At 38.0% G+C, this 25,000-nt stretch overlaps 3 protein-coding genes across 3 annotated transcripts in view; 2 read left to right on the top strand and 1 right to left on the bottom strand.

Annotated features, from left to right (window-relative positions):
- Nucleotides 1–5,142, top strand: part of LOC140953736 (uncharacterized) — a 24,581-nt gene extending 19,439 nt beyond the window's left edge. The window contains exons 8-12 of the mRNA XM_073403134.1: nt 1,154–1,204; nt 1,865–2,245; nt 2,750–2,779; nt 3,581–3,631; nt 4,736–5,142. Coding sequence (XP_073259235.1) covers nt 1,154–1,204; nt 1,865–2,245; nt 2,750–2,779; nt 3,581–3,631; nt 4,736–5,142 — 920 coding nt within the window. The remainder of the gene's footprint in view (nt 1–1,153; nt 1,205–1,864; nt 2,246–2,749; nt 2,780–3,580; nt 3,632–4,735) is intronic.
- Nucleotides 5,143–6,157: 1,015 nt separating this feature from the next.
- On the top strand, nt 6,158–23,875 carry LOC140953735 (oncoprotein-induced transcript 3 protein-like). The gene is made up of 5 exons (XM_073403133.1): nt 6,158–6,347; nt 7,017–7,142; nt 7,732–8,317; nt 9,601–9,899; nt 23,727–23,875. The coding sequence occupies exons 1-5, from the start codon at nt 6,227–6,229 to the stop codon at nt 23,873–23,875; spliced, it is 1,281 nt and encodes a 426-aa protein (XP_073259234.1). The 5' UTR covers nt 6,158–6,226.
- A 273-nt stretch (nt 23,876–24,148) lies between these two features.
- The window catches only part of LOC140953734 (uncharacterized), a 2,876-nt gene continuing 2,024 nt past the window's right edge, over nt 24,149–25,000 (bottom strand). Inside the window, exon 4 of the mRNA XM_073403132.1 lies at nt 24,149–25,000. This exon is cut by the window's right edge and continues 219 nt beyond it. Coding sequence (XP_073259233.1) covers nt 24,149–25,000 — 852 coding nt within the window.

Raw genomic sequence — 25,000 nt, 5'->3', positions numbered from 1 at the left:
ACTTTCAAAGGGGAAAATGCTCAGAATGTATAAAAGAAGTATCAAACTAATGTTTATTACCCAAACAAATGACTTTGGAAGTGTTATTTGGAAAATAGAGCAGCATATTTGTCAAAGTAAAAAAGTGACAAATTTTACCCCACCCCTCCCCCCCAAATATTCGATATTGAAACATTTTGATGTAATTCAAAAACTAGTCCCAAGCTAAGACCATTTTAACAACAAAAAGCACTATAAGTGTAAAAACGCGATCTTAAAACCAAAAAATCACCATTTTTTAATTTTTCCAAAAACCTATGTGTCAGAAACTGGTTGCCATGGCAACATGATTAATCACATGGACATGGTAATTATACCAAAATGTTCTTAGATAAATTTTAGGAAAAGTCAGAAGATTTGAACGTCATACCTCTTTCGGTGTAGGAATTATCACGATTTTGCCGGAGGGGAAGTTCGAAAAGACCCCCCCCCCCCCCCATTCTGAATAGGGTTAAAAGAACGAACTTCCACGAAAGCTCTTTCTCTGGCTCGCTCAAGAGGCAATCAAGAGGCAAAAAAAAGTCATTTCTTGAAAATGTCAAAAGTCATAGTCCCTTAGTGGACAGTCCCGAAATATAATTTTATACTATAAAGGCCGTTAAGACACGATAGTCCTCGGTGGCAGCCAATTTGCACGCAGTATAACTTATCTTTTTTATCTCTCTGTCTAAAAGAAAGGCCATTATGAAAACTGAATCAGGCCGGATTTTTCTTTGTACGCTACAAGTTTTTACAAATCTGATGCTGGTAGCGCGGAAACCAGCCTTTTTACACTACCTCCGAGGTAAACAGAACTATCAGGCGCTGTTTGTTTATCGTTCAGACCTCAGAGAAAATTACTTAAAATTCTGCAGTTTTACAGAACAATCCGCTTAAAAGACAAATTACGCCCATTCAATATTCAGGACGATCGAGGCAGTCGGGCTTCCCTTCCACAACAAATTATAAAAATGGCAAGAACATTTAACATTACAAGTATAGAGAGAACTCACCATTAAACGGGACTGTTCACTATTGGTGAATAGCTAGTGACTTGTTACTTTGAAATTTTCAGACGCACTACTATAACACTTTCTGTTTGAATATGATATGCTTTTATGTTAACTCTTTACAGGAACACCTGCACCACCAACAACGACATTACCTCCACCAACAACAACACCAGGTATGTGAAAACATGCAATTAGTCTCGCAGAGACAGTACTGTCGCCACTCTAAGTTTTTAGAAGCACGAACATATTTTTGTAATGCATTTGAAGAACGAGTTTCCATGAAAGCTCTTTCTCTGGCTTTGCTCAAGGGGGAATCAAGGGAATCATTTAAGTCCATCAGGCTATTTTAGAAAATTTGCCGAATTAATCCCTTAATTATTGGAATTTATTGGCCTTGAGTAAAAGGGCCTAATACGACAACTCCCCATTTCCAAAAAATGGAAAACTTGATTTTACTCACCGAAACGGCTCCATCAGCTTTTGGGCTAGTAGACCAGATCTTTTACATTTAGGGTAGGTTCGCACCTCTCCAATTTAAGAGAAGGTTTTTTTGGTAGCTAATAGTACACTCCTTAAAAGCCATCACGTAGAAATTTGTATTTGATACGGAGAATCTCCAAATAGTTCGGGACACTGAAAGGAGCAAAAAAAAAAAAAAAAAATCATTGTTTGAAAATGTCAAAAGTCGACATCCCTACAATGTTAATAAATTTAGTTCGTTAGTTTTTGTTTTTATTATTAAATTCTACTCATTATAACAGCTTTTTAACTTATAATTTTCAGTGTTGTTGCTTCAAGTGATCCGAATTAACATCCTTACTCTTCTTCTTTAGCAATAGATCCATGTAGAAACTATGGCATTCTCGACGGTTTTAACCGAAGTGTTGCAAATAAAGATCAAAAGAACTTGCGATGCGACCAGAGACACCTGAGTCCTTTACCAGCTTGGTATCGCTTCACTGGTGCAGCTGGAGACAAAATGCCAACATCCTGTGTACCAAAAAATCGTTGTGGTACTCATGCTACAGGTTGGTTGAACGGTTCACACCCATCAGTGGAGGAAGGCATTGTTACTCGTCGAGTTTGTTATCACTGGAATTCCAACTGTTGCAACTGGAAAAACGATATTCAGATCCAAAACTGTGGCGCTTTCTATGTTTACCGGTTAGTTAAGACTCCTGTGTGTTGGTTGCGTTACTGCGGTAATAATGAAGGTGAGTTTTATGTTTTTGTCATTCTGACTGAATTGTAAAAGATCTTGATCGATAACCAGTATCTACTTAATACGGGCGTTAACTTTATGTTCGTATTAAAAACGTCTCCCTATTAACGAGGGAAGAAACTTGTGAGGTTTGCTATTTTGGGAAACAAGAAGGCGGTCCGTAATAACAAGGTGTTGGTACTATGGAGATACCTCTAAGGGAGCCTTCTACGGTATTGGAATTGCTACACAAGTCTTAGATCACGCAGTTTAAATTTCCTTGGTAAAATGTTTTAACCATGTTGACTAAATAGCAAAGTGTGATAATCATGATGAGTTGATAAAACAAAGAATTCAAAGGCCTCTGGCGAAAACACAAATTGCGAAGTCAAGAATACTAATAAACGAAGACTATCATTAATCGCAAAATGCTCTTACTATAGTTGTTTTGAAGTTTTGAGAAGCACTACAATACTAACACTTAATATTTGAACGCTTTTATGTATATTCTTTACAGGAACACCTGCACCGCCAACAACTACACCAGGTATGAAAACATGGAATTAGTCTGGCGGAAACAATATTACACTCCAGTATTATTATTATTATTATTAAGGACAAGAAAAGTTGTCTACTGTCGCCACTATAAATTTGTAGTAACACGAACATAGTTTCGTAATGCTTTAAAAAAACGAACTTCCATGAAAGCTCTTTCTCTGGCCCGCTCAAGAGGCAATCAAGAGGCAAAAAAATTCATTTCTTGAAAATGTCAAAAGTCATAGTCCCTTAGTGGACAGTCCCGAAATATAATTTTATACTATAAAGGCCGTTAAGACACGATAGTCCCCGGTGGCAGGCAATTTGCACGCAGTACAACTTATCTTTTTTATCTCTCTGTCTAAAAGAAAGGCCATTATGAAAACTGAATCAGGCCGGATTTTTCTTTGCATGCTACAAGTTTTTACAAATCTGGTGCTGGTAGCGCGGAAACCAGCCTTTTTACACTACCTCCGAGGTAAACAGAACTATCAGGCGCTGTTTGTTTATCGTTCAGACCTCAGAGAAAATTACTTATAATTCTGCAGTTTTATGGAACATTAATCTGCTTACAAGACAAATTACGCCCATTCAATATTCAGGACGATCGAGGCAGTCGGGCTTCCCTTCCACAACAAATTATAAAAATGGCAAGAACATTTAACATTACAAGTATAGAGAGAACTCACCATTAAACGGGACTGTTCACTATTGGTGAATAGCTAGTGACTTGTTACTTTGAAATTTTCAGACGCACTACTATAACACTTTCTGTTTGAATATGATATGCTTTTATGTTAACTCTTTACAGGAACACCTGCACCACCAACAACGACATTACCTCCACCAACAACAACACCAGGTATGTGAAAACATGCAATTAGTCTCGCAGAGACAGTACTGTCGCCACTCTAAGTTTTTAGAAGCACGAACATATTTTTGTAATGCATTTGAAGAACGAGTTTCCATGAAAGCTCTTTCTCTGGCTTTGCTCAAGGGGGAATCAAGGGAATATTTAAGTCTATCAGGCTATTTTAGAAAATTTGCCGAATTAATCCCTTAATTATTGGAATTTATTGGCCTTGAGTAAAAGGGCCTAATACGACAACTCCCCATTTCCAAAAAATGGAAAACTTGATTTTACTCACCGAAACGGCTCCATCAGCTTTTGGGCTAGTAGACCAGATCTTTTACATTTAGGGTAGGTTCGCACCTCTCCAATTTAAGAGAAGGTTTTTTCGGTAGCTAATAGTACACTCCTTAAAAGCCATCACGTAGAAATTTGTATTTGATACGGAGAATCTCCAAATAGTTCGGGACACTGAAAGGAGCAAAAAAAAAAAAATCATTGAAAATGTCAAAAGTCGACATCCCTACAATGTTATTAAATTTAGTTCGTTAGTTTTTGTTTTTGTTTTTATTATTAAATTCTACACCGTAATTTTTAGGGAGTTATTATAACTCCAAAAATGGAGTAAAAATTTTAGGTACAGGATAACCCCTTTTTTGGGGTTATTTTAACTCCTAATTTAACTCCGAATTTGGGGTCATTTTTACTCCTGAAAAAGAGTTATTTTTACTCCCACTCTGGAGTTAAAATTACTCCGAAATGGGGTTATTTGTACTCCTTACATGGGTTGTTTTTACTCTTTTTGGAGTTAATTTAACTCTGAAAGTGGAGTAAAAATTTTAGGTACAGGATAACTCCGTTTTTGGGGTTATTTTAACTCCTCAATATCTGGGGTCACTTTTACTCCTGAAAAAGAGTTCTTTAAACTCCTTTTTGGAGTTAAAGTAACTCCACGAAAAATAACTCCACTGTAAGGAGTTAAATTAGCCCCACTAGTGGAGTTATTATAACTCCCTGAAAATTACAGTGTAGTCATTATAACAGCTTTTTAACTTATAATTTTCAGTGTTGTTGCTTCAAGTGATCCGAATTAACATCCTTACTCTTCTTCTTTAGCAATAGATCCATGCAGAAACTATGGCATTCTCGACAGTTTTAACCGTAGTGTCGCAAATAAAGATCAAAAGAACTTGCGATGCGACCAGAGACACCTGAGTCCTTTGCCTGCCTGGTATCGCTTCACTGGTGCCGCTGGAGACAGAATGCCAACATCCTGTGTACCAAAAAATCGTTGTGGTACTCATGCTCCGGGTTGGCTAGACGGTTCCCATCCATCAGTGCAGGAAGGCATTGTCACTCGTCGAATTTGTTATCACTGGAGCTCAAAATGTTGCAACTGGAAAAACGATATTCAGATTCAAAACTGTGGCGCTTTCTATGTTTACCGGTTAGTTAAGCCTCCGGTCTGTTGGCTGCGTTACTGCGGTAATAATGCGGGTGAGTTTTTTGTTGTTGTATTCTAGCTCTAACTGGATTTTGAAGAGATGTTCTTCGATAGCCAAACCCACTTAATTCGGACAACAAATTGAAGGAAAGGAGTGACTTGTTCGCATCGCAGAGGTCTCCGTATTATAAAAAAATTGCGAGGTTTGGTTTTTGGTGGAACAACATAACTGCCCTTGATAGTGATGTGTCGTTATTATGGGGATGCCTGAAAGAAAAGCTTTGACGGCCGGTATTGGGGATTCCTACGCATATATAACGCTGTTTGGTTAATTTGCTTGATCAATGGTTTAACCGTGTTAACTTGAGAAGCAAGGGATTCTAACGTAATAATTTGATAGACGATGACCTTTGACGGAAAAATACATATTAAAAAACTACATTCGGTCGCTACCTGCATTCTACTTGTTCATTGATTTGTCTTAAACGCCCTTCAGCAAATTCAAATGGTTGATTGCCAAACATGTCACAATAATAATTTATCGTCACTTTTCCGCGTTTAGATGGAAACTTACTACTATTAAGGAACAAACCCCTCTAAAACTTACTTAATGTTATATCCATAAATTTTCCGAGTTTGGTCTTTAGGCGATTCTTTGTTTACGACTTTCCCTCGTTAACATATGCCTTTCATTCTCTGATCAAGCCATACTAAAAATAAACTCTCTGAATATCGGAAAAGCATTTCATTTATCTGTGACAATTTGAGCCCGATAAACCGAATAGTTTGGGAGAAACAACCTTAGAAGAATACTCGAAGCTTAGCAAACAATGAATGGGCATTCATTCTTTGCTTGCAACGAGCTGAAAATTACACAAACTGTTCAAATTAACTATAGCCAAGGAAACTAAGAGAGAGTGTTAATTACAGTCGTAAGGACATGCTGGAATGTCGCCGTGGAATTAATTGTCCGTTTTCAACTTTCATATTTGACTTTTATTCGATAGCCCACTATATCACGACTTCTCTATTTTCTAAATGTGTCCAAAAGTTCCTCATAATTTTTATTATGATTTTTTTTTTTGTCGCCAGTTATAAAATGTCCAGCGCTAAATGTTAGTCGCCTCGTCCAAACATCACCGAAGAGCTGCGTGACGTCACCAATGGATATCAACGCAATATGCTCGTTTTCATGCCCACAGGGATACAAGCTGGAAGGCCCGTCTTCTACACAATGCGGATTACGTGGCGTGTGGACCGAAGATGACACGGTTATATGTATCGGTGAGTTATGGGATCAGGGTACGGTGGCCTTGTTTGTTTGTTTAACATACTTGGAGCTTTGTTGATTAATTTCAAGATAATTTCACAGCAATAGGATAACTAAAACGTCCACAAAACTGTTAGTTATAAGCGGCATCACTCCTTTATCATTTGATCGGCTTAAATTTACATCACACTGAAAATAATGAATGAAGAGCCACTGTAGATTGTAGACATGGTAATTTGAATTTTTATGATGAATTATGAGGATTATATATACTGGTCAAAAAAGCTGCTAAAACATTCCATGACAGCACATAATCCCCTCCAGTATCCCATGCGAGGAATACGTTTTTCGTAAATTTAAATTTATTTCGTTCAGTTTTAGTCAGGAGTTCAGCAAGTTTTTCTTCGAATAGCCGTGAACGCCATTTTTGTTAGTCCAGTTTTGCCAAGCAGCCTCCTCTCTATGTCAATATACCATCGATCAACCTCGTTTCAAAGCACACGCATAGAGAAATGATACTGATAGTGATTGTGAAAGTAATCGTGATCGTCATCATGATGGTGATGGTGATTTTGAACGTGGTAGTGATAGTGATAATGATAATGTTCATTTGTAGTAAGTCAATTTCTTTGTTCAGACTTCCAAAATATAATCTAATGAAATTGAATAATTCAATTTTCCAGACATTAACGAGTGTGAGGTGCTAAATGGAGGTTGCAGTCATAAGTGTGTAAACACAGAGGGAGATTTCAAATGTGAATGTCCTGACCCCGAACTGAGCTTATCATCGGACAGAAGGACCTGTTATGGTAATTATGACTCTAGGTGTGACGTTTCATGCATTAAATCCTACTCTGAAATGTGTATCATTGGGCATCTTATTTAAATGAAAATGAAATGGATCATGTCTCTAACAATATGTTGTATTTACTTTTGAATTTCAGTTTTGAAATTTTTAACCTGTTTTTACATTTTGCCTTTTATGAAAAATAAATCAGTTGCCTGGAGAAAGTTAGGACTTTGACTATTCTTGTAAAAAAAAAAATATATATATGAAGGAGCTTGGTCATATACTTCAGGTATTCAGAACTTTGCTACTGAAAGGGCCACAAAACGGTCTAAAATATTTCAAACCGTCAAACTGTAGAAAAGAAGCTACGATTTTCATAAAAACGATCGCCTGCTGATGAACTAAAAAAACGTCCACGAAACAAGCTAGAATATCAGCCGTCTTTATTTACGCAAATTTGTCGCAAGAGGACGTTTCGGTCAACAAGTGGACGCTATAATGGTTTTATTGAAATGAATAAATTGCCATGAAATGCAATGACCTTGGGCCCTCCATTTTTTTGTTTTCCTTTCTGTCGAAAATAACTTTTCTCTTTATCTCCATTCAAGCCCCAGGCGTTATGGTACAGTGTAAGAGTGAAAATATGACCATCACAATACCGAAGTCCCTCCTTCTTGGTATGGACCGTGAGCATCTTCGACTCCTGGACACCAGTTGCAAAGCTACAGAGACGAGCACTCACTTCTCACTCACAACACCGCTGACTGGCTGTAACACAACAAGCAGGCACACGCCCACAGCTATCGTCTATTCCAACGCAGTTTTGGAAATTCCTGTGGCCGCTCAAGGTGTCGTGACCCGAGTTCGTGAAATCGAAATAAAATTCCAGTGTTTCTACTCTAAATACGGCGTGGTGTCCTCATTTGGTTGGAAGCCGAGTGATAAGAAGCTTGTTTTTAGCGACAAAATGAAAGGAAACTTTACGCTCTCTCTAGATATGTTTCCTGACAAGACATTCGAGAGTCCGTACTTGAGAAACGACTTTCCTGTGGCTGTGGTTCTGCGCAAGCTTCTCTTTTTTGAGGTGTCCGTCACAACGCATGACAAGCAGCTGTCAATCAGAGCAGAGCGCTGTTATGCTACTCCCACCCAAGATCGCGATAATTCCTTGAAGTACGAGTTCATCAAAGAAGAGTTAGTGATTGTTGTGTTACTTCCTAGCGAAAAGAGACCTCGAAAAACGGCACTGATTAACGTCTCCTTAAACTGCGAATTTCACCCCTTCATTCACCATCACTTAATACTAAACAACTGCATTGTGAAAGTACAATGTAGAAATTTAATTTTGAAGTGCAGAAGCACATATTAGGGTAAAACATCGTCAATCATTTGTTACATAATCACTGATCTTAAAAAGAGGATAAGATCACAGCTTTTCAAGACGACAAAAGATTCCTCTGTGACTCAAGGCTGGTGACTATGCCTTTTTTTGCTTCTGTATTTTTCGTTTTTGCAACAGCTGGATGCCAAAATCGAGAATATAAAACCTTTTTTTTTTTCTTCACACAACGTTGAGATATATGAGATTTCGAGAACATCTCAAATCTGGCAGACATTTTTTCTACATTCTCGGCAATCAGTAGACCATTTTACCGTTGTGGGCTTAATATCCTAGCCTTTTACTGGACGTGAGGCTGAGGTTGACCTAGTTTCGATACAAACCTCTTTCCTTTTCTTATGGAAATTTGGCTTAAAAAATACTAGTTAGCATGATTTACATGATAAAGCGGAAGGGTTGTATCAAAACAAGGTCGACTCCAGCCTCGTTTGCATCCGTAACTGTAAAATGGACTATTCGGTTCTGATACAATGTAAAACCCGAAATTATGACCAGTACTTTGCACTGCAAACAATTGTGTGCAGAAATTCAAAAAAAAAAATCTAGATTAAAAGGCCACTTCCGTTATATTTATCTAAAAATCCGAGGCCTAAGGTAATATTAAAAACGAAACCAATCACCTTGAGGTCAAGGGATGAATAATACCAGGCGCGGATCCACACCGGTTTCCGCCGTTTTACGAAAATCGGTCAGAGTTTTCATGGATAAATAATTTTTCATTAAGAAAAAAAAAATCCAAGTTAAAATCTGGCCAATATCCTGAATGAATGATTCAGAAATCCAGGAGAGGTGACTTTAGGGAGTAAATCTCCAAAACATTCTAGAAGCGTACGCCTGCCGCGCTTGTTTAGAGTAACGTTCAGTATTTATCGTATATCCGCGCCTTAATCCATTATTTATAGCTATTCCCACAAGCCTTGGAGTTGAGTATGTATTACGACATATCGAAATCGGTGTATTCACTTAAAACAATTATTTTAGATGTTGAGTAATTAGTAGATTTAGTAACTAGTAATTAGCTTATAAGTTGAATATTATAGAAATTATAGATTGACATTTTCGGAGTCTTTCCTTATAGATGCCCGATTGACCCAACTGTACAGTATTATCCTCTGCCTTCAGTTAGTGTTCAGCGGTTTAGTTTGGAAGCCTTCAAGTTCATTGCAGATCATCCCTTTGTTTTTGTCCATTGTCACGTGATTGTCTGCAATGCTACAGATGCCGTTTCAAAATGCGCTAGAAGTTGTCCAGCAGCTGGCCGGCTAAGACGTGATGTGAATCCCAAAGCAAATGACGTCTACTCCCTGGCCAAGGGTCCAATCCATCTGCAACGTATAAGGAGCGAGGAAAGACAGAGCACTGGCCTCGAAAGGCTTGGTATGTTATTACGCCGGCTCTCCCGTATATATTAATATATTTCTTTTAACTCTTTTTATTCTGCCGTGGGCCTTTAAGAAATGGAATGCAGCGTTCTTTGGTTGGTTTATGAAAGGGTACCATTTTTTAATGAAAGTTGTATTTCCTGTTAAAATGGTAGACAAAAGAGGAAGGGGTTGAACCTTAGACCTCCCCAGATGAAAACTTTGAGTGCCTCCCCACTCAGTCTCTTCCCCCTATCCCAATAGTCCATCCTGTATTTCCATGAGCACTGAAGTCACCAGTCTAGGCTTGGGGGGGGGATAAAATATTAATAGTGATTGGAAGGAAATTGTCCTTCCATGCAACCCTCGTTATTATTCATTGTGTCCTCAATGAAGCAGGGAGTAGGGAAAGTCTATTTTGGTCATAATCGACATTTATACTGATCAGCAGAACAAGTACACAAAGATTAAGTAACAAAAACAAGCAATTAAAAACATTTGAATCACCCAGAAGTGGTACGAAAAAGCGAGGAATTGCATTGGATTAAAATCTCTGGACATCAAATGAAACACAGTCAACTCGCACTTGAAATAGTTTCAGTTTCTCGATCTGGCCCCAAATTTCTAAAAAGGTGGATAGCGCTATGCTCCGGACAATCCCTTTGCAGTGGATAACGCAATTGGTTGCCCTAGTAATACCTACCTATTGGATAGAGATTTATCAGATAGATAGCACTATCCACCTTTTCAACAACTGGAGTGCGATATTAAGTTAGAGAAAATTCAAAACAACAGTAAAATGTAAAACGTTTATTTGCCTAGCCAGTTTTTATTTCAGACTTGCCCGGCCTCAACGTGTCTAAAACGAAATATCATTTTTTTTAGGTTCCAGTCCTACAATCACGATTACCCTGTTTGTGATCTGTGTCGCCTGTTTAGCGGGAACTGCGCTGATGGCTTTCAAAAAGTTACGTGACAAACCTTTTGGTTATGCAGTGGTTGCGGCAGGGGAGAAGAATTAAAAAGCAAGTCTTGCTGCTATCAAAACCCAAAATTTGCTGAATTAATTTAAAATAATATAAAATGATTCTTATCAATAAAATCAAAGCATTACCTTTGGGTGAATTTTAGTTTTGGATGGTTTTAGTCCATAAAGAAAAATTTAAAGAAAATCAAAAATACTAATTAAAAATGTTTTGCGCTGTATTGTTCATTGTTTATTATGAAATAAATTAAACTTTAACTTTATTATTGCCTATTTCACTTTCTTTCTTTTCACTATGGGGAAAAAAAACCCTTATTATTCTATGACCTATATGTATTCGTAAATGCATGGTATCCCACGACAGTAGCGTGTGAACAGTCCGGTGACAGTTAGCGAGAGACAGCATATTGTTTACTAAATATTCATTTTAATTATTACCTGCGTATGATCGCTTATTTGCCACGAAATCGAATCGGCGTAAGCCGTGTCGATTAAACGGACGCTAATGCCTCCTAAATATAATTTTTAAATTACCCAACCGACGGAAGTTGTTGATTCATCTGTTGCGTTCAGGGTTTCAAGGTGGTGGAACTAAGAACGTAGACTACTCTGTATCAGTTTCTCTTGGCCTTTTCTTTCGTCATGCATCATCGTTTCATAGCGGCGTTTGTTTATAAGGTTGAATATGGTCACATACAGTTACTATAGGCGAATCGTTGCTGACGTTTTTTACTACATTTTTCCTCATTATCGTGCGACTAATCTAATAGAAACCGTGGCCGTATAACGGAACTAAATTCAAAAGATGAAAGAGTTGCATGATTATGCTGACATGAGTAATTTGTGCAATTTTCAATTTTCAGCTCTTTGCAAGCAGTATATGCAAGCAGTATTAAAGGAAGTATCAGCCATCATAATCTGCGAAATTGCTGGGTGGCAAAAAAATTATTGAGCCACACATTCTTTGAAATAATTTTGACTGAAACCATCCGGTACAGCAGGCTCAAAATTTCAGAGATCACCAAACTTGTTATGCTCCTTTCATATTCAGAAGTTTTTTTAGTTTCATCAGATAATGATAAGCATACTGTTAATGAGGCACAGAATGTAAACAAAGATTCGCTTTGGGACGATTAATATTCATTCAAATGAATCCTGAATTGATTATTTAAACATCCGAGATGACTAAAATGTGTTTGAAGCTTTTTTGTCATTTCTTTAAATTATTCTACGGAAGTAAAGTAGATATTCCCTTTTATTTAATTTAATTTTTTGATACATAAATTCCTTTTAATATAATTAATATATCTTAATGTAATCAATCGAGCGATAGAGGACCAAATACTGATTACCCCGTCGGCAAATATTTAATTGAAACAGGAAAATTTTCGTTAAACTCATGATTCAGAAGTTATTTATCAGTTCAGCTGCGTCTTGACTACAAGGTGGTTTCAAATTAATTCTCAGGTTATTAAGACTGTTCTCCAAAGCGTAGGAAAATGATGCGATTTAAGAAGCTTTCCGTGAATCGTATGTACCTAGCTTGGGATCGTTCTCCTTATGGTTGTTGCAATGACAGTTGAAGGTAATTAATTTTTGATGTTATCCTTTGGTCTGGTTTGTTTCCCCCGAACAACACCTGTGTGTGAGAGGCCAATATACACAAATACCGTGAAAGTTACACTCTTGGTGGTTTTTTAGATCAGTGAGTAATGAAAGTGTAGAATATTACTGAGAAAATTCAATTGGCGAATAGAATCTCTAATGATATATTAAGTTATTCTTTCATTTTTTTAATCATACTAGTATCCTTTCCGAAGAACCTTTTTGAGTTTCAAACCCAGTTATTTTCATTTTAACCGCCTTCATTATAAGTGAGTTAAATTTCAAAAAAACAATAATAACAACACTATAATAAAGCATTTGAAAACTTGAACCATGAGGTGTAGTCAATACCTTTAAAAGATATTCGGCTTCCTACATGATCAACAGTAACAAATACTTGACAAACAATTTGGTATTTCTCATGATTTAGGCAATATACTCTCAAAGGTGCTGAGCAAAAAAAGTTCAAAAGGCTGTACTAACTTCTTCTCGTAAGAAAATCCAAACTACTATTCACATTCTGCCGAATGAATCTTACTAGTAAAGAAGGAAGCAAGCAGATCGGATAGAAAATTAGGTACACAGTATAGGAAAATAGCGTGTTTAATTTGCCCCAAAGAACGCGCGTACGGAAAGGGGAAGCACTCTAGCAAAAAGTACTAGCTATCGCTAATTCGCAAATGAAAAGAAACGTAGTCCTTCGGATATATCACCTATGAACTGGTCAGTAATGGTTTAATTGGTTTAACTGAAGATGGTCCAGTGGTTTTTGGGTGATTCTACAATAGGCCCTGTCATTTGAAGCCATTTCGGCCTAGATAAGACCATGTTCAGATTAAATTTTTCAACCATATTCTTGATTGAAGGCACCGAAAATCCCTATCCACTATATCTAAGCTTTACAGAGAGCAAGAAACTCCAATACCTATGATCATTTATCTCATTCATCTATACAACAAATTGATTTATAATTGGGTAAAAGTCCAAAAAAATCTTCATTATCACTAGTTATGTGAACTTCTAAGTTCTTGACGAAAGATCGGTCAACTTCTGCATCCTGACAAATAGAGAAAGAAACAAAAAGTCGCCTGACTATGGATGCATGAAATTGTCGAATTAATTAGAGACTCAATAGCGGAAATTAGAATGAGGATATAATTGCAGGGAAAACCTTTGATTTATTGATTGATTGACTTTTAGAATTATTATTGTTATTATCATCATTATTATAACTAGTGGTTGACTAAAATTTAAAAAGCGGTCATTAGCTGATTTATTTTATGAATAAATGAGTTCCAACTCGCATGTCACCACACGGTAACTGCTTTGGTTCCAGTTCACCGAGATTCTTGGCGCGCAAACTGATGCAAAGCAATACAAAACGATATTTTGATAAATTCTTCCCTACAGAGCTTTCCCGAATATTTTAGAATTTTACAAATTACTCAAAATTTCTCAAAAATATTCTAATATACACGAAAAGAAAACCTTTAAGCTAAAAATCCAAAATTTTCATAAAAGTATAAATCAATAAAATCGAAAATTTAGAAAACACATTAAATCAAATAATAACAGTCACGTAATACATAAATGTTATTCACCGGCCGGGAGGTCCGTATTGGGAGAAACTGTGCCCGAGGTCTTGCGTACCGCCCGAGGCCGTAAACGGACCGACCTAGGCCGGTGAAAATCATTTTTATTTTTTTCCTACTGAGATTTAAAAGTTTCAGGAAAATTTTACTTCAGTCTCCAACCTATGTGCGTTCAAGAAGGGCGCGTGCGTGTTGATGTTATTCAAAGTGCGCGATCGATTGCAAACCAAAACAAAACATCACAACATTATTTTTAACTTGTAATTTATATTACCACAATTAAGCTCTCTTTAGAATAAAGAAAGGTTTTTGTGTCTTGGTAGACAATTCATAATCTGAGTGTCAAACAAGGATAAAGGAACTGACGAACTTAAAAGCCACAGGAAAGAAAATACAGCAAAGATTTTCTTCGGCTGAATATATTTACTTTAAGATTAATTCAATCGAGCGGGATAACAACTGCACAAAGGCTTTATAAAAAGAGCTAATTACACATACCAATCTTAGGGTTTAGAAGTGAATTCTATTTTAAAAAGGCGATGTGGGTAACTAAACAATTATATAAACAAAGAAATAAAAACGGCGATAACCGACTGCTGGAAAAGTTGTTGAACGGCAAATGCAATTGGGAGAGTTGAAAAAACTGACCCCCACTCCGCGGACTACCCACTGACCCCAGTCCGCGGACTACTCTACGGACTACTCCGCGGACTACTCTACGGACTAGTCCGCGGACTACCATGCGGACTACCCTAACTAATCAAGCAAATTTACTTTCACGGAGAAAAGAGTTAGAAGAAGCGTACCTGCCTACAAGATCACACTTGATAAACAGCCGCCATCTTGATTTTCGCCATTTTACTCGACCCAGCTCTCCTTTAGCCTCGCCCCAGTCTTCATCGGCCACAAGTCAGAGCACGCCGTTCAGCAATGGATGACCGGTAATTGTGTGTTGAATATTCATCCCTTTTAATTTGTTTCAATTGTTTGCCATCGACATTAACAATTGATGAAAACCCACTCTTTTACAACTTCTTTACAATTAGAGAAGCGTTGCGTGACGATCCAAGAACGGAAGCTGCAATGGACGTAGCAATGAAGAAGAAGGGCTGGGTCGAGTAAAATGGCGAAAATCAAGATGGCGGCTGTTTATCAAGTGTGATCTTGTAGGCAGGTACGCTTCTTCTAACTCTTTTCTCCGTGAAAGTAAATTTGGTTGATTAGTTAGGGTAGTCCGCATGGTAGTCCGCGGACTAGTCCGTAGAGTAGTCCGCGGACTGGGGTCAGTGGGTAGTCCGCGGAGTGGGGGTCAGTTTTTTCAACTCTCCCAATGCAATTGTTGACAAAAACCTTTTCTGAAAAGTAGAAAACTAGCGAGACAAAATTCAATGTAAAACGGCAGAATCTAGATTCAGACAACAAAAATGGAAAACAAAGCTATAAGCAGAGGAAAAACTTCAAATAAACGGCGCATAACAGCAAGATTGCAGTACTTACAGCGCGGTTATAAAGCTGGTGAAGCGACATCACCAGCCGCCAGTTTTGCTTTACTTTAACTGTTTTCCTGGCTGACTTGCTTGATTCTCCCTTCAGATGTTTTGTCTGAATAACAAAATTCACTTTTCCCTAGCTAACGCTAATAATAGTGCAAGTTTTAAAAGAAAAAAGGTTAAAAATCGCCGGTTTTTCACGTTCACAAACCACAAACAAACTTGTGAATGAAGCTGCCAACGATTCGATTCCCCCGGGTTCTCGGAACAAACCAGATTGCAGGATTTGATGGATTCCGCCCGCTCGCAAGTTTAGAAAAAAATAATTATAATTATAATAGGCCATTTGCGCGATGAAGTATTTTACTACTGAGACCAGAATTATTTCGTCGGGTTTTTCTTTCACATTTAAATTTGGTAATCCTAGTGAGGTTTAAATAACAAAAACCCGAGATTTGCAAAAGAAAACAAACCCCTAAAGGATTCTGATAATAGTAGTAATATATAGATTTAGCCATGCAGGGCTAAAAGCGAAGCTCCCATTTATAAATTTATCATTTAAATCAAACAATAAACTTGTAATCCACAAATCGGTTAACTTAAGGGCACATTCATGTGACTTTTGAGGGAAAGGCGAAGTTATTTTAGAGTGAAACATCTTACATCGAGTTGATAGCCTTATATGTACACCCAAAAAATAGCAAACATGTTCGATCACATTCAAGAGCCATAATGGCTCTTGATCACAGTAGATTAGGCCTCAAAAACAAATTCTTGGAAAACAAATCAGGCCGAATTTTTTTTGCGTTCGACAGGTTTACTTTACAAATTCTTGCCAACAAATCTAGGGGTGTGTAAACCAACCTTTCATACTCTTTTAATATACATCACATCTGAGGTGAAACAATTCTATTTATCATACGAACCTCGGACAGAATGCGGCATTTCACAATTTTTCAAGACACATTACACTTAGTCAATATTCAGGACGATCAATCGTGGGCTTTTAGCGAAACCGTTCAAAAAAATTCCAAAATCACCCATACTGCCAGCCGGTTCTCATTTCTAGTGCGAGCTGTCAGTGTGGTCGAGAGTTTGAATGAACTTTAATAGAGTTACCCTTCAACATAATAACGAATTTATTATTATTATTTTTTGTTATTTAATGGTTTCAGTTATAACGATGTGTAATCTTATAAAGCGTTTGATACAGGACATTTTTTAGTACTCCTGCAAGCGATGTTCATGAACGATGAAAACAACGGGCACGTACAAGCGATTAAAATTGCAAGAGAGACTACTAACAATCAATAAAAGAAATATAATTCGGTGAAACATTTACAGAGGCAACAATTTTCATTCACGAAGACAAGTATTAAAGTGTCTCTAAAAATCCTGAGTCTTTAAGCGTAAAGCTTAAGCCGGCTTCCCGGTGCGGTGTTTACTGTTTTCGAAGGTGAACTCCTCGAAGCAAGAAAATCGCTCAAAGTTTTCTTTCTACAGCCACATTTATAACTAAATATTCTTCGGATCGTTTTCTTTCTATTTGCGGTGAGAAAAGATATTGTGAAGGCCTTTTAAAGTCCTGTAAGCTTATATCAAACCTGACGCTATGTCAGATCATTGACTCAAATCTTACAAACGTGCATAAACTTGCCGCATAAACTGTGCTCGACTTCATGAAATTAGATATAACAAAAACAAACATCAAATACAATAATTACTCAGGCTTACCATTCGAGATTCAGTTCCTGAAAGCTATCAAGGAAGGCCACAGTTGGTTGAGACTTTTAAACCCTCTTACGGATTAAGCAAGGTAAAAAACAAAAACGATGCCATCCGAAATCGGATTACCGAATTTTGACAAGCGACGCATTTCTCAACCAAAAACCCAATAAACAAACCAGCCATGAATAACAGAAGACCCTTGATAAAAGCTGTATTTCATTTTGTACATCCGGTCTAAAAAGGCACTTAAAAACATCACAAGTTGACACAAAACTCTGTCAGCTTCAGCTGTCAAAGTAAACAACTTTCAAGATGCTGCATAAATTTTCCGCATGAACTCACCTGTCAAATTTTGACCAATCAGAGCATAAAAATTGGACGTAGAGCGTGACCAACGCGTGACCATGGTAAGAAAAGGTCTTCTCCGCCTGTATTTTTAAAAAAAATGGCTGAATTTTCGCGTCCGAGGTCAGTTTGAAATCAAAATCTTAATAGTCCGGGGCCATAATGACATAAACACAACAAATTTCATATGGATCACCGGAAAAAATAAACTTAAGCCAGCGATCATTTGAAGCTGGTAATTTGTCAACGGATAACTGCAAAAAAAAACTCGACCTCGATGGGTCGACACTTGAGACCGCGGTATGGTCAGGTGATACTGGTCAGCGGATACCCTGTTTTGACAGCTGTCAATTGATCACAACATTGATGTGCAATTAGTTTTTTCCTGGGCTCCCAAACTCGCTAGAAAGTGTGAGAGGAAACATTGGTTGCCCTGTGGTGCGGACGGACGGTCGTTCGTTCGTTCGTTCGGTGTACGGTCACGTGATTACCAAATTTTCTTGGATGGGTAGATTCCTTTAGCTATGGGGCTCCGCCCACGCGCGCGCTTCGCGCGCGTGGAGCTCCGCTAAAATGACGCCGTAGCGTAGTGCAAATGGCCTATTTCTACATTTAACTCAGCCCTCGCTAATGTTAGTCTCCTCTTGAAATCGATTAGTGATGTTGAAGTTTCTAGAGTTTGGACTCAGCGAAATATAGTTCTTGAGTAAAAAAACGAAAAAAGGAATGTTGAGCTGTCTTGGTGCAAGAGAACGGTACATTGGGCTCATTATTTTGTCTTGTGTAATATCTTTGGACTTCCGATCGATTTCGGACCGTTTTTCATACAAGTAAGGTGGGACTAAGCCATTAACGAATTTTATGGCCGCAGGGAACACCCGCTATCTATGAATAAATTCTGCTTGTGCTACATCTTGTAAAACACCTGTATCTCGGCTGTTTTAGAGGAAATTAAGATAAAATTTTACGGAAACATTGTGAAATAATGGAAGTTTAGGTCGGCTGTTTTTTTATTTGGTAGATCGAGTTTTACAGCGATGCTCATAAGCCACAGGTGTACCAATTGGGAAATCGTAGTTTCAGTGTGTCCAAGTTTGCAGAAAGAATAGAGGACAGCACTCTGTGATTTTATCAATGAATGATCGGTCAAAACCTCTAGTGTGTCATGTATTGAGCAGATTTTGTTATTTAAAGTTTGCTAGCAAGATATGATGGTTTAAATGAGCACGATCTGTCATCCCTGGAATTAATATACACTTAATGTCAGATCCCGAGGGAAACAGTTAGTTTCGTTTTCCCAAGAGTCCTAATGTTTCGTGAGACAAAGTCGAAGTCAAGGCCATGTGACCAAGAATCAGCCAATGGTTGTCCCTGTTTAATTGAGTGAAAGCCTAGGAATATAACAATGCCTTATACCTTTCTATAAAAGCGCTCTTTTGGAATTCCGCTCAATATAACACACACTACATGCAGTCTACCAAGTTTACCCCTCTGCAGTGCCACCTCGTGAAGTTTTGTATCTGCGCTGAATTCTTGGACACCAAATTGTCGGAAAAGTCAAATTTTGAGACTCCCGAAGGTGTCCCGACTAAAGCATGAGTTCCCACAAGCGGCCCAGACGTAGTGTGTATCAAGATATTAATATTCACATGGACTAAAGTAGTCCAAAAGTCAAAATATAACAAAACTAATCTAGGATACCTTTAACTAAACGTCTCGTTGTCTTTCCTGGCCGGTTAAAGTGGCATTTTGTTGAGTTTTGCAATCGTAGGTACTATCCACTAAATAAGAATTAAAGGCTGGCTACAAACAAACGGACCATTTCCACGCACCTTCACGCGAAGCGTTATAAATTATGGAGAATAAACGACGAATCCGCTCCAAATTGCCATCGGCTAATCTGCAGGTAACGTGTGCTCCAGCTTCTTGCTTGCTGGCTTCACAAAACCCATCGCAACTGCACAATAATCGCTCTCTCTCATCAACAAACACTGTTGACCTTTCCGGATGACCGTTACGCTTCGACATGACCGCAAATTAAACTGCCAGGTTTAACACACGAGGTGAATATTCAAGCTTATTGCCTTATCTTGCCGTTCCCCCTAGCCCCTCGCGAGGTCCTGCGATTTACGTATTTCTAGTTAACTGGGCGCCTAGTTTCAAATCGAAAAGATTTCGCATATTACCAATACAACGAAGAAAACGGTAATACTCTACGCGGGGGAACTCTGGGTGCCCCCTTGGGATCCGGCCTCTGAGCCGGAAAACTTCGTCTTCAACCCAGAGTTAATCTTCCTCTTAATTCAGTTAAAAAAGAAAAACAGCGGACGGCAAACTTCATGAGCACAGTCAAGAAGATATTATATCTCTTTTATGGCATTTGAAATTCTAAGCACTACAGGGGCCAACATGTCTTGGACAAAATTCTCACAGTCGTTTACAACAGAATTCTAGTCTTTGTTTTGCAAAGGCATCTGGATCTGCTATTCTTCCTAGACCATCCTTATATGAAAGCATATGAGAGGAATTTCTGCTTTATACTTTGCGCGGGGATGACAATTTACTAATTAGTCACATTGTATATAGATTCAGCTAAAGCGTGAATTTGTTGTGGTGTGGTAGATTTTGAAAGGAAGTAGACGCTGATGAGTGGGACAATCAGTTAACAGGTCAAGAATTCCCCCTTCCCCCCCCCCCCCCCCCCCAAACCCCCTCTTTTATTTTTTCTTGCTGGGATGTTAATGAAAGTAATTTTGTGAGTTGCCAGCCTATAAAAGTGCCAAATGGTCGATGTATTCTGACTCTCAGTTTACATTTAATTGCTGGGGAGTTGACATCAGATCGTCTATACTCCAGTTTGCGTAGAACCTTTGGCAGACACGACAACAGGAAAATAATATTTCTCTTAAATCTTGTAGTTGGTCAAACAATATGTCGACTTTTCCAAAACATTTTCAGCAGTTTCCACTTTAACATCCCCTTACTTGCATCATTGCAGGAATGACTGTTTCGAGAAGACGTCTTAAGTTCAGCCTTTATCACAGCAAGCTTATACTCATTCAGCTTCCACCAGAGGGGGTGGTCATACCAAACACAAAATTTTTGAAGGGCATTCCCCCTTTTCTGAAACAAGATTTCTACTTAGGCGCGAACAAGAAAAAACTTGCTTGTGTTTGAAGATAAATAGATAGATAGATTGGTGTCAGCAAGAGAAGCGAATCGGGTAATTAAAATCGAACAACTCAAGAAAACAGCAAATTTATATCCTTGGCTATGGGCAAATTGATTGCTTCTATCATGTTCTATATATTATAATCAGAACGAAAAGTCCGTAAAAGAGCCTTTGGTTGTCTGCCCAGGTCGATTTGACAAGAGATAATTTTCGACTGTGTGGAACAAATGTTCTACCTAGTGAATAAGGATTTACTTAAGCGGAGATAAAATGCAACATTTCTCAAGAGCTTTTACGATATTAACAATAGCAAAACGTGTGAACTGTCTTAGTTTACCCCGCAATGCAGCAAAGATAGAGAGTGAATTGTTCATTCGCGCGTTAACCTTAACTTGGGGAAAAAGGAAATTAACGCAGTACTTATAACTCATCTATGAAACACATACAAAATACAAAAAAAAATTTCCGTATCGATAAAAAGTTTTCTCAACAACAAGTAAAGAAGCTTCCACCACAAAATAGCGGATATTTTGGTCCTTACTGGACTACTAAGTTATAATATATAGTTTAATTGAGGGAAGGTAAGATTTTGAAAGATTTACGAGGTGGCGAGCATTTATTCATAGTGGGATAATCTATCCAAAACTTATCATAATTTATTACTTTGTATAGACGATATGATATAGGCGAACCTTTGCTGACGTCATTGTTTACATATTTTCCTCATTAGCATACGACTTAACTCATAGAAGCTGTGGCCGTATACAGCTTTTTCGAGAAAGGTTGTCAGAAAAAGTGCACGCGACTTTTAGTATTACGGGTGGTTTTTATTTCATTGCTCTTCAAAGAAATATGAAAGAATGGCATGAGAGGTCATGGACGTATGTTTGTGAGCTGCTAAATGAGAGCAACAAAAGTAAATTCGACAGCTGCAGCCGGAGTGCAGTGGGATAAGTGTATAGATCATATCCCATATTGGCTTTTTAGGACTGTCGCGTGAACAGTTTTTAATTTCCGACAACCTTTCTCGAAATGGCTATATATGAACTAAATGCAACAGTTAAAAGAGCTGATTAAGTTGGGCAATTTACGCAATTTTAAGCTTTTTGCAAGGAAATATCAGTCATCAAAAACTGTGAAAATGCTGTGAGGCAAAGAAGTTAGTGAGCCATACATTCTCTGTATTAAAATTTTCAAGTTTTTAGAAGAGAATTTCTCCGAGACCATTTGGTGTATTGGGCTCAAATTTTCAGAGATAACTGAAATTGTTATGCCCTTTCAATATTCAGAATTTTTATTTTATTAGCATCATCAGATAGTGATAAGCATATGTTAATGAGGCAAAAAGTGTAAACAAAGATTCGCCTACATGTATGTAGAAGGCCTAAATGTAATAAACGACCCTAAATGTAATAAAGTCCTAAATGTAATAACATTTTGTCCTAAATGTTATAACATTTTTTCCTAAATGTAATAAACTCTTAAGCTGCAAATTACCGTAATTACTCAAATAAGCACCGTATTTGGGGTTAATAAGCGCCGCGGCACTTATTCGCGAAAATAGGGTACTGAAAGGTATTACTTTACTTTTAAGCGCCGTATTTTTGGACAAAATTCCCTTATGCATTGTGTAACTTAACGTTTACAAATAAATTGCTTGTAAAGGGACAAAATAAAAGCAAAAAAAAAACTTGTAAGCCTTAAAAAAGTTTTTCATACTTCATTTTTGTTAACGAAATTTACTGCAAAAACCGTGGACGAAGATCCTGTTGCTTGTCAGCGTTGGATCTCTAGAAAATAGATCTAATAAGCTAAAATATTAAGAACAAAAAACGAGAATTAGAAGTCTAAGGGCCTGTTTGCATGGAGGTGGGGGGCCCCAGGTAGGTGAGGTAATCCGCTTTGGTGGGTAATCTGCCTGTCCACATAATCTCTCATTTTAATTTGATCACATTTATATGATAGGTGGGGTGACCCGCCGCATGTTACCTAACCTATCTGTGGTCCCCCACCTCCACGTAAACAGGCCCTAAAGACTACTGCACAGCTGATAACAACGTTTATAAAAAACTAAGATAGTACGCGCTCTTTGATTGGCCGAGAGATGTGTTTGCATGAGAGTATGTAAACGTGTGTGGAGTCAAGATGTTTTGCTCTTCGCGGGCTAATCACACAAGCACGAATTTTGACATATTTTTGAGTTGAAAACTCGACAAATTTACTTCATTTACCCATTCCCTTGTCGGATGAAACTTGGAAAATCTTTACAAACATGCTGTGCCAATTTTTTTCCGCCTAAGCTGACATTTTAAACCCTTTTTGTGAAGCATCTTTATTGCAAAACAAGAACTGACTACACGTACATTAAGCTTCGTGTACAAGACTTCGCGACTGGTAATAATTGCTCTTTTAATCAGTAACCTAAACAAAGAGTTTTTCTTTTTTCTCGGGAAAGCTATTTCATAAAAGCAATAGAAAACTTTTTTCCTGTGTTAGCATAGCCTGATGTAAACACTCGAGAGGTTGGGAAAATTCTTCACAGTGCATAAGGAAATGTACCGAATTTACGTGAATTAGCGCCGCGGCGCTTATTAACTTTTTTCTACAAAAATGCGGTGCTTAATACCATAGTAATACCGCTTGGTACCGTATTTACCCGAATAAGCGCCGCGGCGTTAATTAACCCCATGCGGCGCTTATTTGAAGGCGACGCTTATTCGAGTAATTACTGTAATTGGCATCTTAAGAGTTTATTACATTTAGGGCAAATTGCTATTACATTTAGGGCTTTATTACATTTAGGACAAAATGTTATTACATTTAGGACTTTATTACATTTAGGGTAGTTTATTACATTTAGGCCTTCTACCATGTATACATGTGGCATTTTTTTTTTAATAAAATCCTGCCTGTCTCTCTTTGATAGGAGCCTGGAAAAATATGATCGGTACGTGGAAAGACACCGGGTCATCATGGACTGGAAGTATTCCTTACAATGATGCTCAATGGCATTATGGACCAGCAAGACTTTGGACCACGCCTGTGAATTCTGATCAGTATGGTAACGACCTCTAAGCACCCACCACAAAAAGCCAGTATTTCCATCTACGATATCCCAAAAAATTAGCTGAAATTGTACCTATCGGTTTTCATTGTAAATAATAGCAACATTTCTCGGAGGGATTTTAAGGACAAAAGTTTTGAACGCTCACTATTACTAAGATGCATTCCCTTTATTATTATTATTATTATTATTATTATTATTATTATTATTATTATTATTATGTAAAATGTAACACAGGGATTTTCCCTGGGGAGAAATATCCAGTCAAGTCTCATCCCGAGACCTCAGACTTCCAGCACTTTTCTGAGGATATGTGCCGATCCGAGGAGTGCCGACTTTTGCATCGTTCTTGTTCGGTTCTTAATTCCTAGTTGCTCCAAGTGGCCTGCCAGCTTCTTTGACACTGAACCCAATGCACCTACAACCACTTGCACCACTTTTGTCCTTGATTTCCAGATCCTTTGAATCTCTCTTGCCAGGTCTTGGTACTTTTCACACTTTTCAGTTTCTTTCTGCAGTATATTACTATCTCCGGGAACACCTACGTCCACAATGATTGTTTCCTTTGGCTTCTTTTTCTGAATTACAATGTCTAGCCTCTTGTGATGGATTTCATGGTCTGTTTGGATGGTAAAGTCCCACAACACTTTACCCTCCTCATTCTCTTCTACGCTTTTGGGGGAATGCTCATACCATTTGTCACTGCACTCAACTCCATATTCCTTGCACACCTCCCAATGAATGACCCGCCCAACAACATCATGCCTCTTTTTATATTCTGTCTGCGCAAGCTTGGGGCAACTACACAAAATATGCTGCACAGTTTCATCGTGGTTACCACACATTCTGCATTTAGATGATACATTTTGGTTTTCGATTCTGGCTTTTACGGCGTTTGTTCTTAGTGCCTGATCTTGCGCGGCAAAAATAAGCCCTTTTGTCTCCTTCTCCAGTTCACCAGTTCTTATCCACTCCCAAGACCCACCAGATAGGTCATCTGTCTCTCTCTTGAACTGCCCATGCAGCTGCTTTCCAGACCAGTCCTCAGTTCTCTTCCTCTTCATCTTTTCCTTATATTCCTTTGGCGTTTCAATTTCATTGACATTCTTCCTCTTCCATGCAGCTTTCAACAACCG

This window comes from Porites lutea, chromosome 12 (assembly GCF_958299795.1).
Source record: "Porites lutea chromosome 12, jaPorLute2.1, whole genome shotgun sequence".
Lineage (NCBI taxonomy): Eukaryota > Metazoa > Cnidaria > Anthozoa > Scleractinia > Poritidae > Porites > Porites lutea.
Note: the sequence above shows the minus strand (reverse complement) of the source record. Positions and strands in the feature narration are given on the sequence as shown.

Excerpts from the sequence above, each read along its gene's own strand:
- LOC140953735 (XM_073403133.1), top strand. The coding sequence starts at position 6,227 with ATGGATATCAACGCAATATGCTCGTTTTCATGCCCACAGGGATACAAG. Across the intron at positions 6,348-7,016 it reads TGACACGGTTATATGTATCG|ACATTAACGAGTGTGAGGTG; the intron begins GTGAGTTATGGG and ends TCAATTTTCCAG. Across the intron at positions 8,318-9,600 it reads TACGAGTTCATCAAAGAAGA|ATGCCCGATTGACCCAACTG; the intron begins GTTAGTGATTGT and ends CTTTCCTTATAG.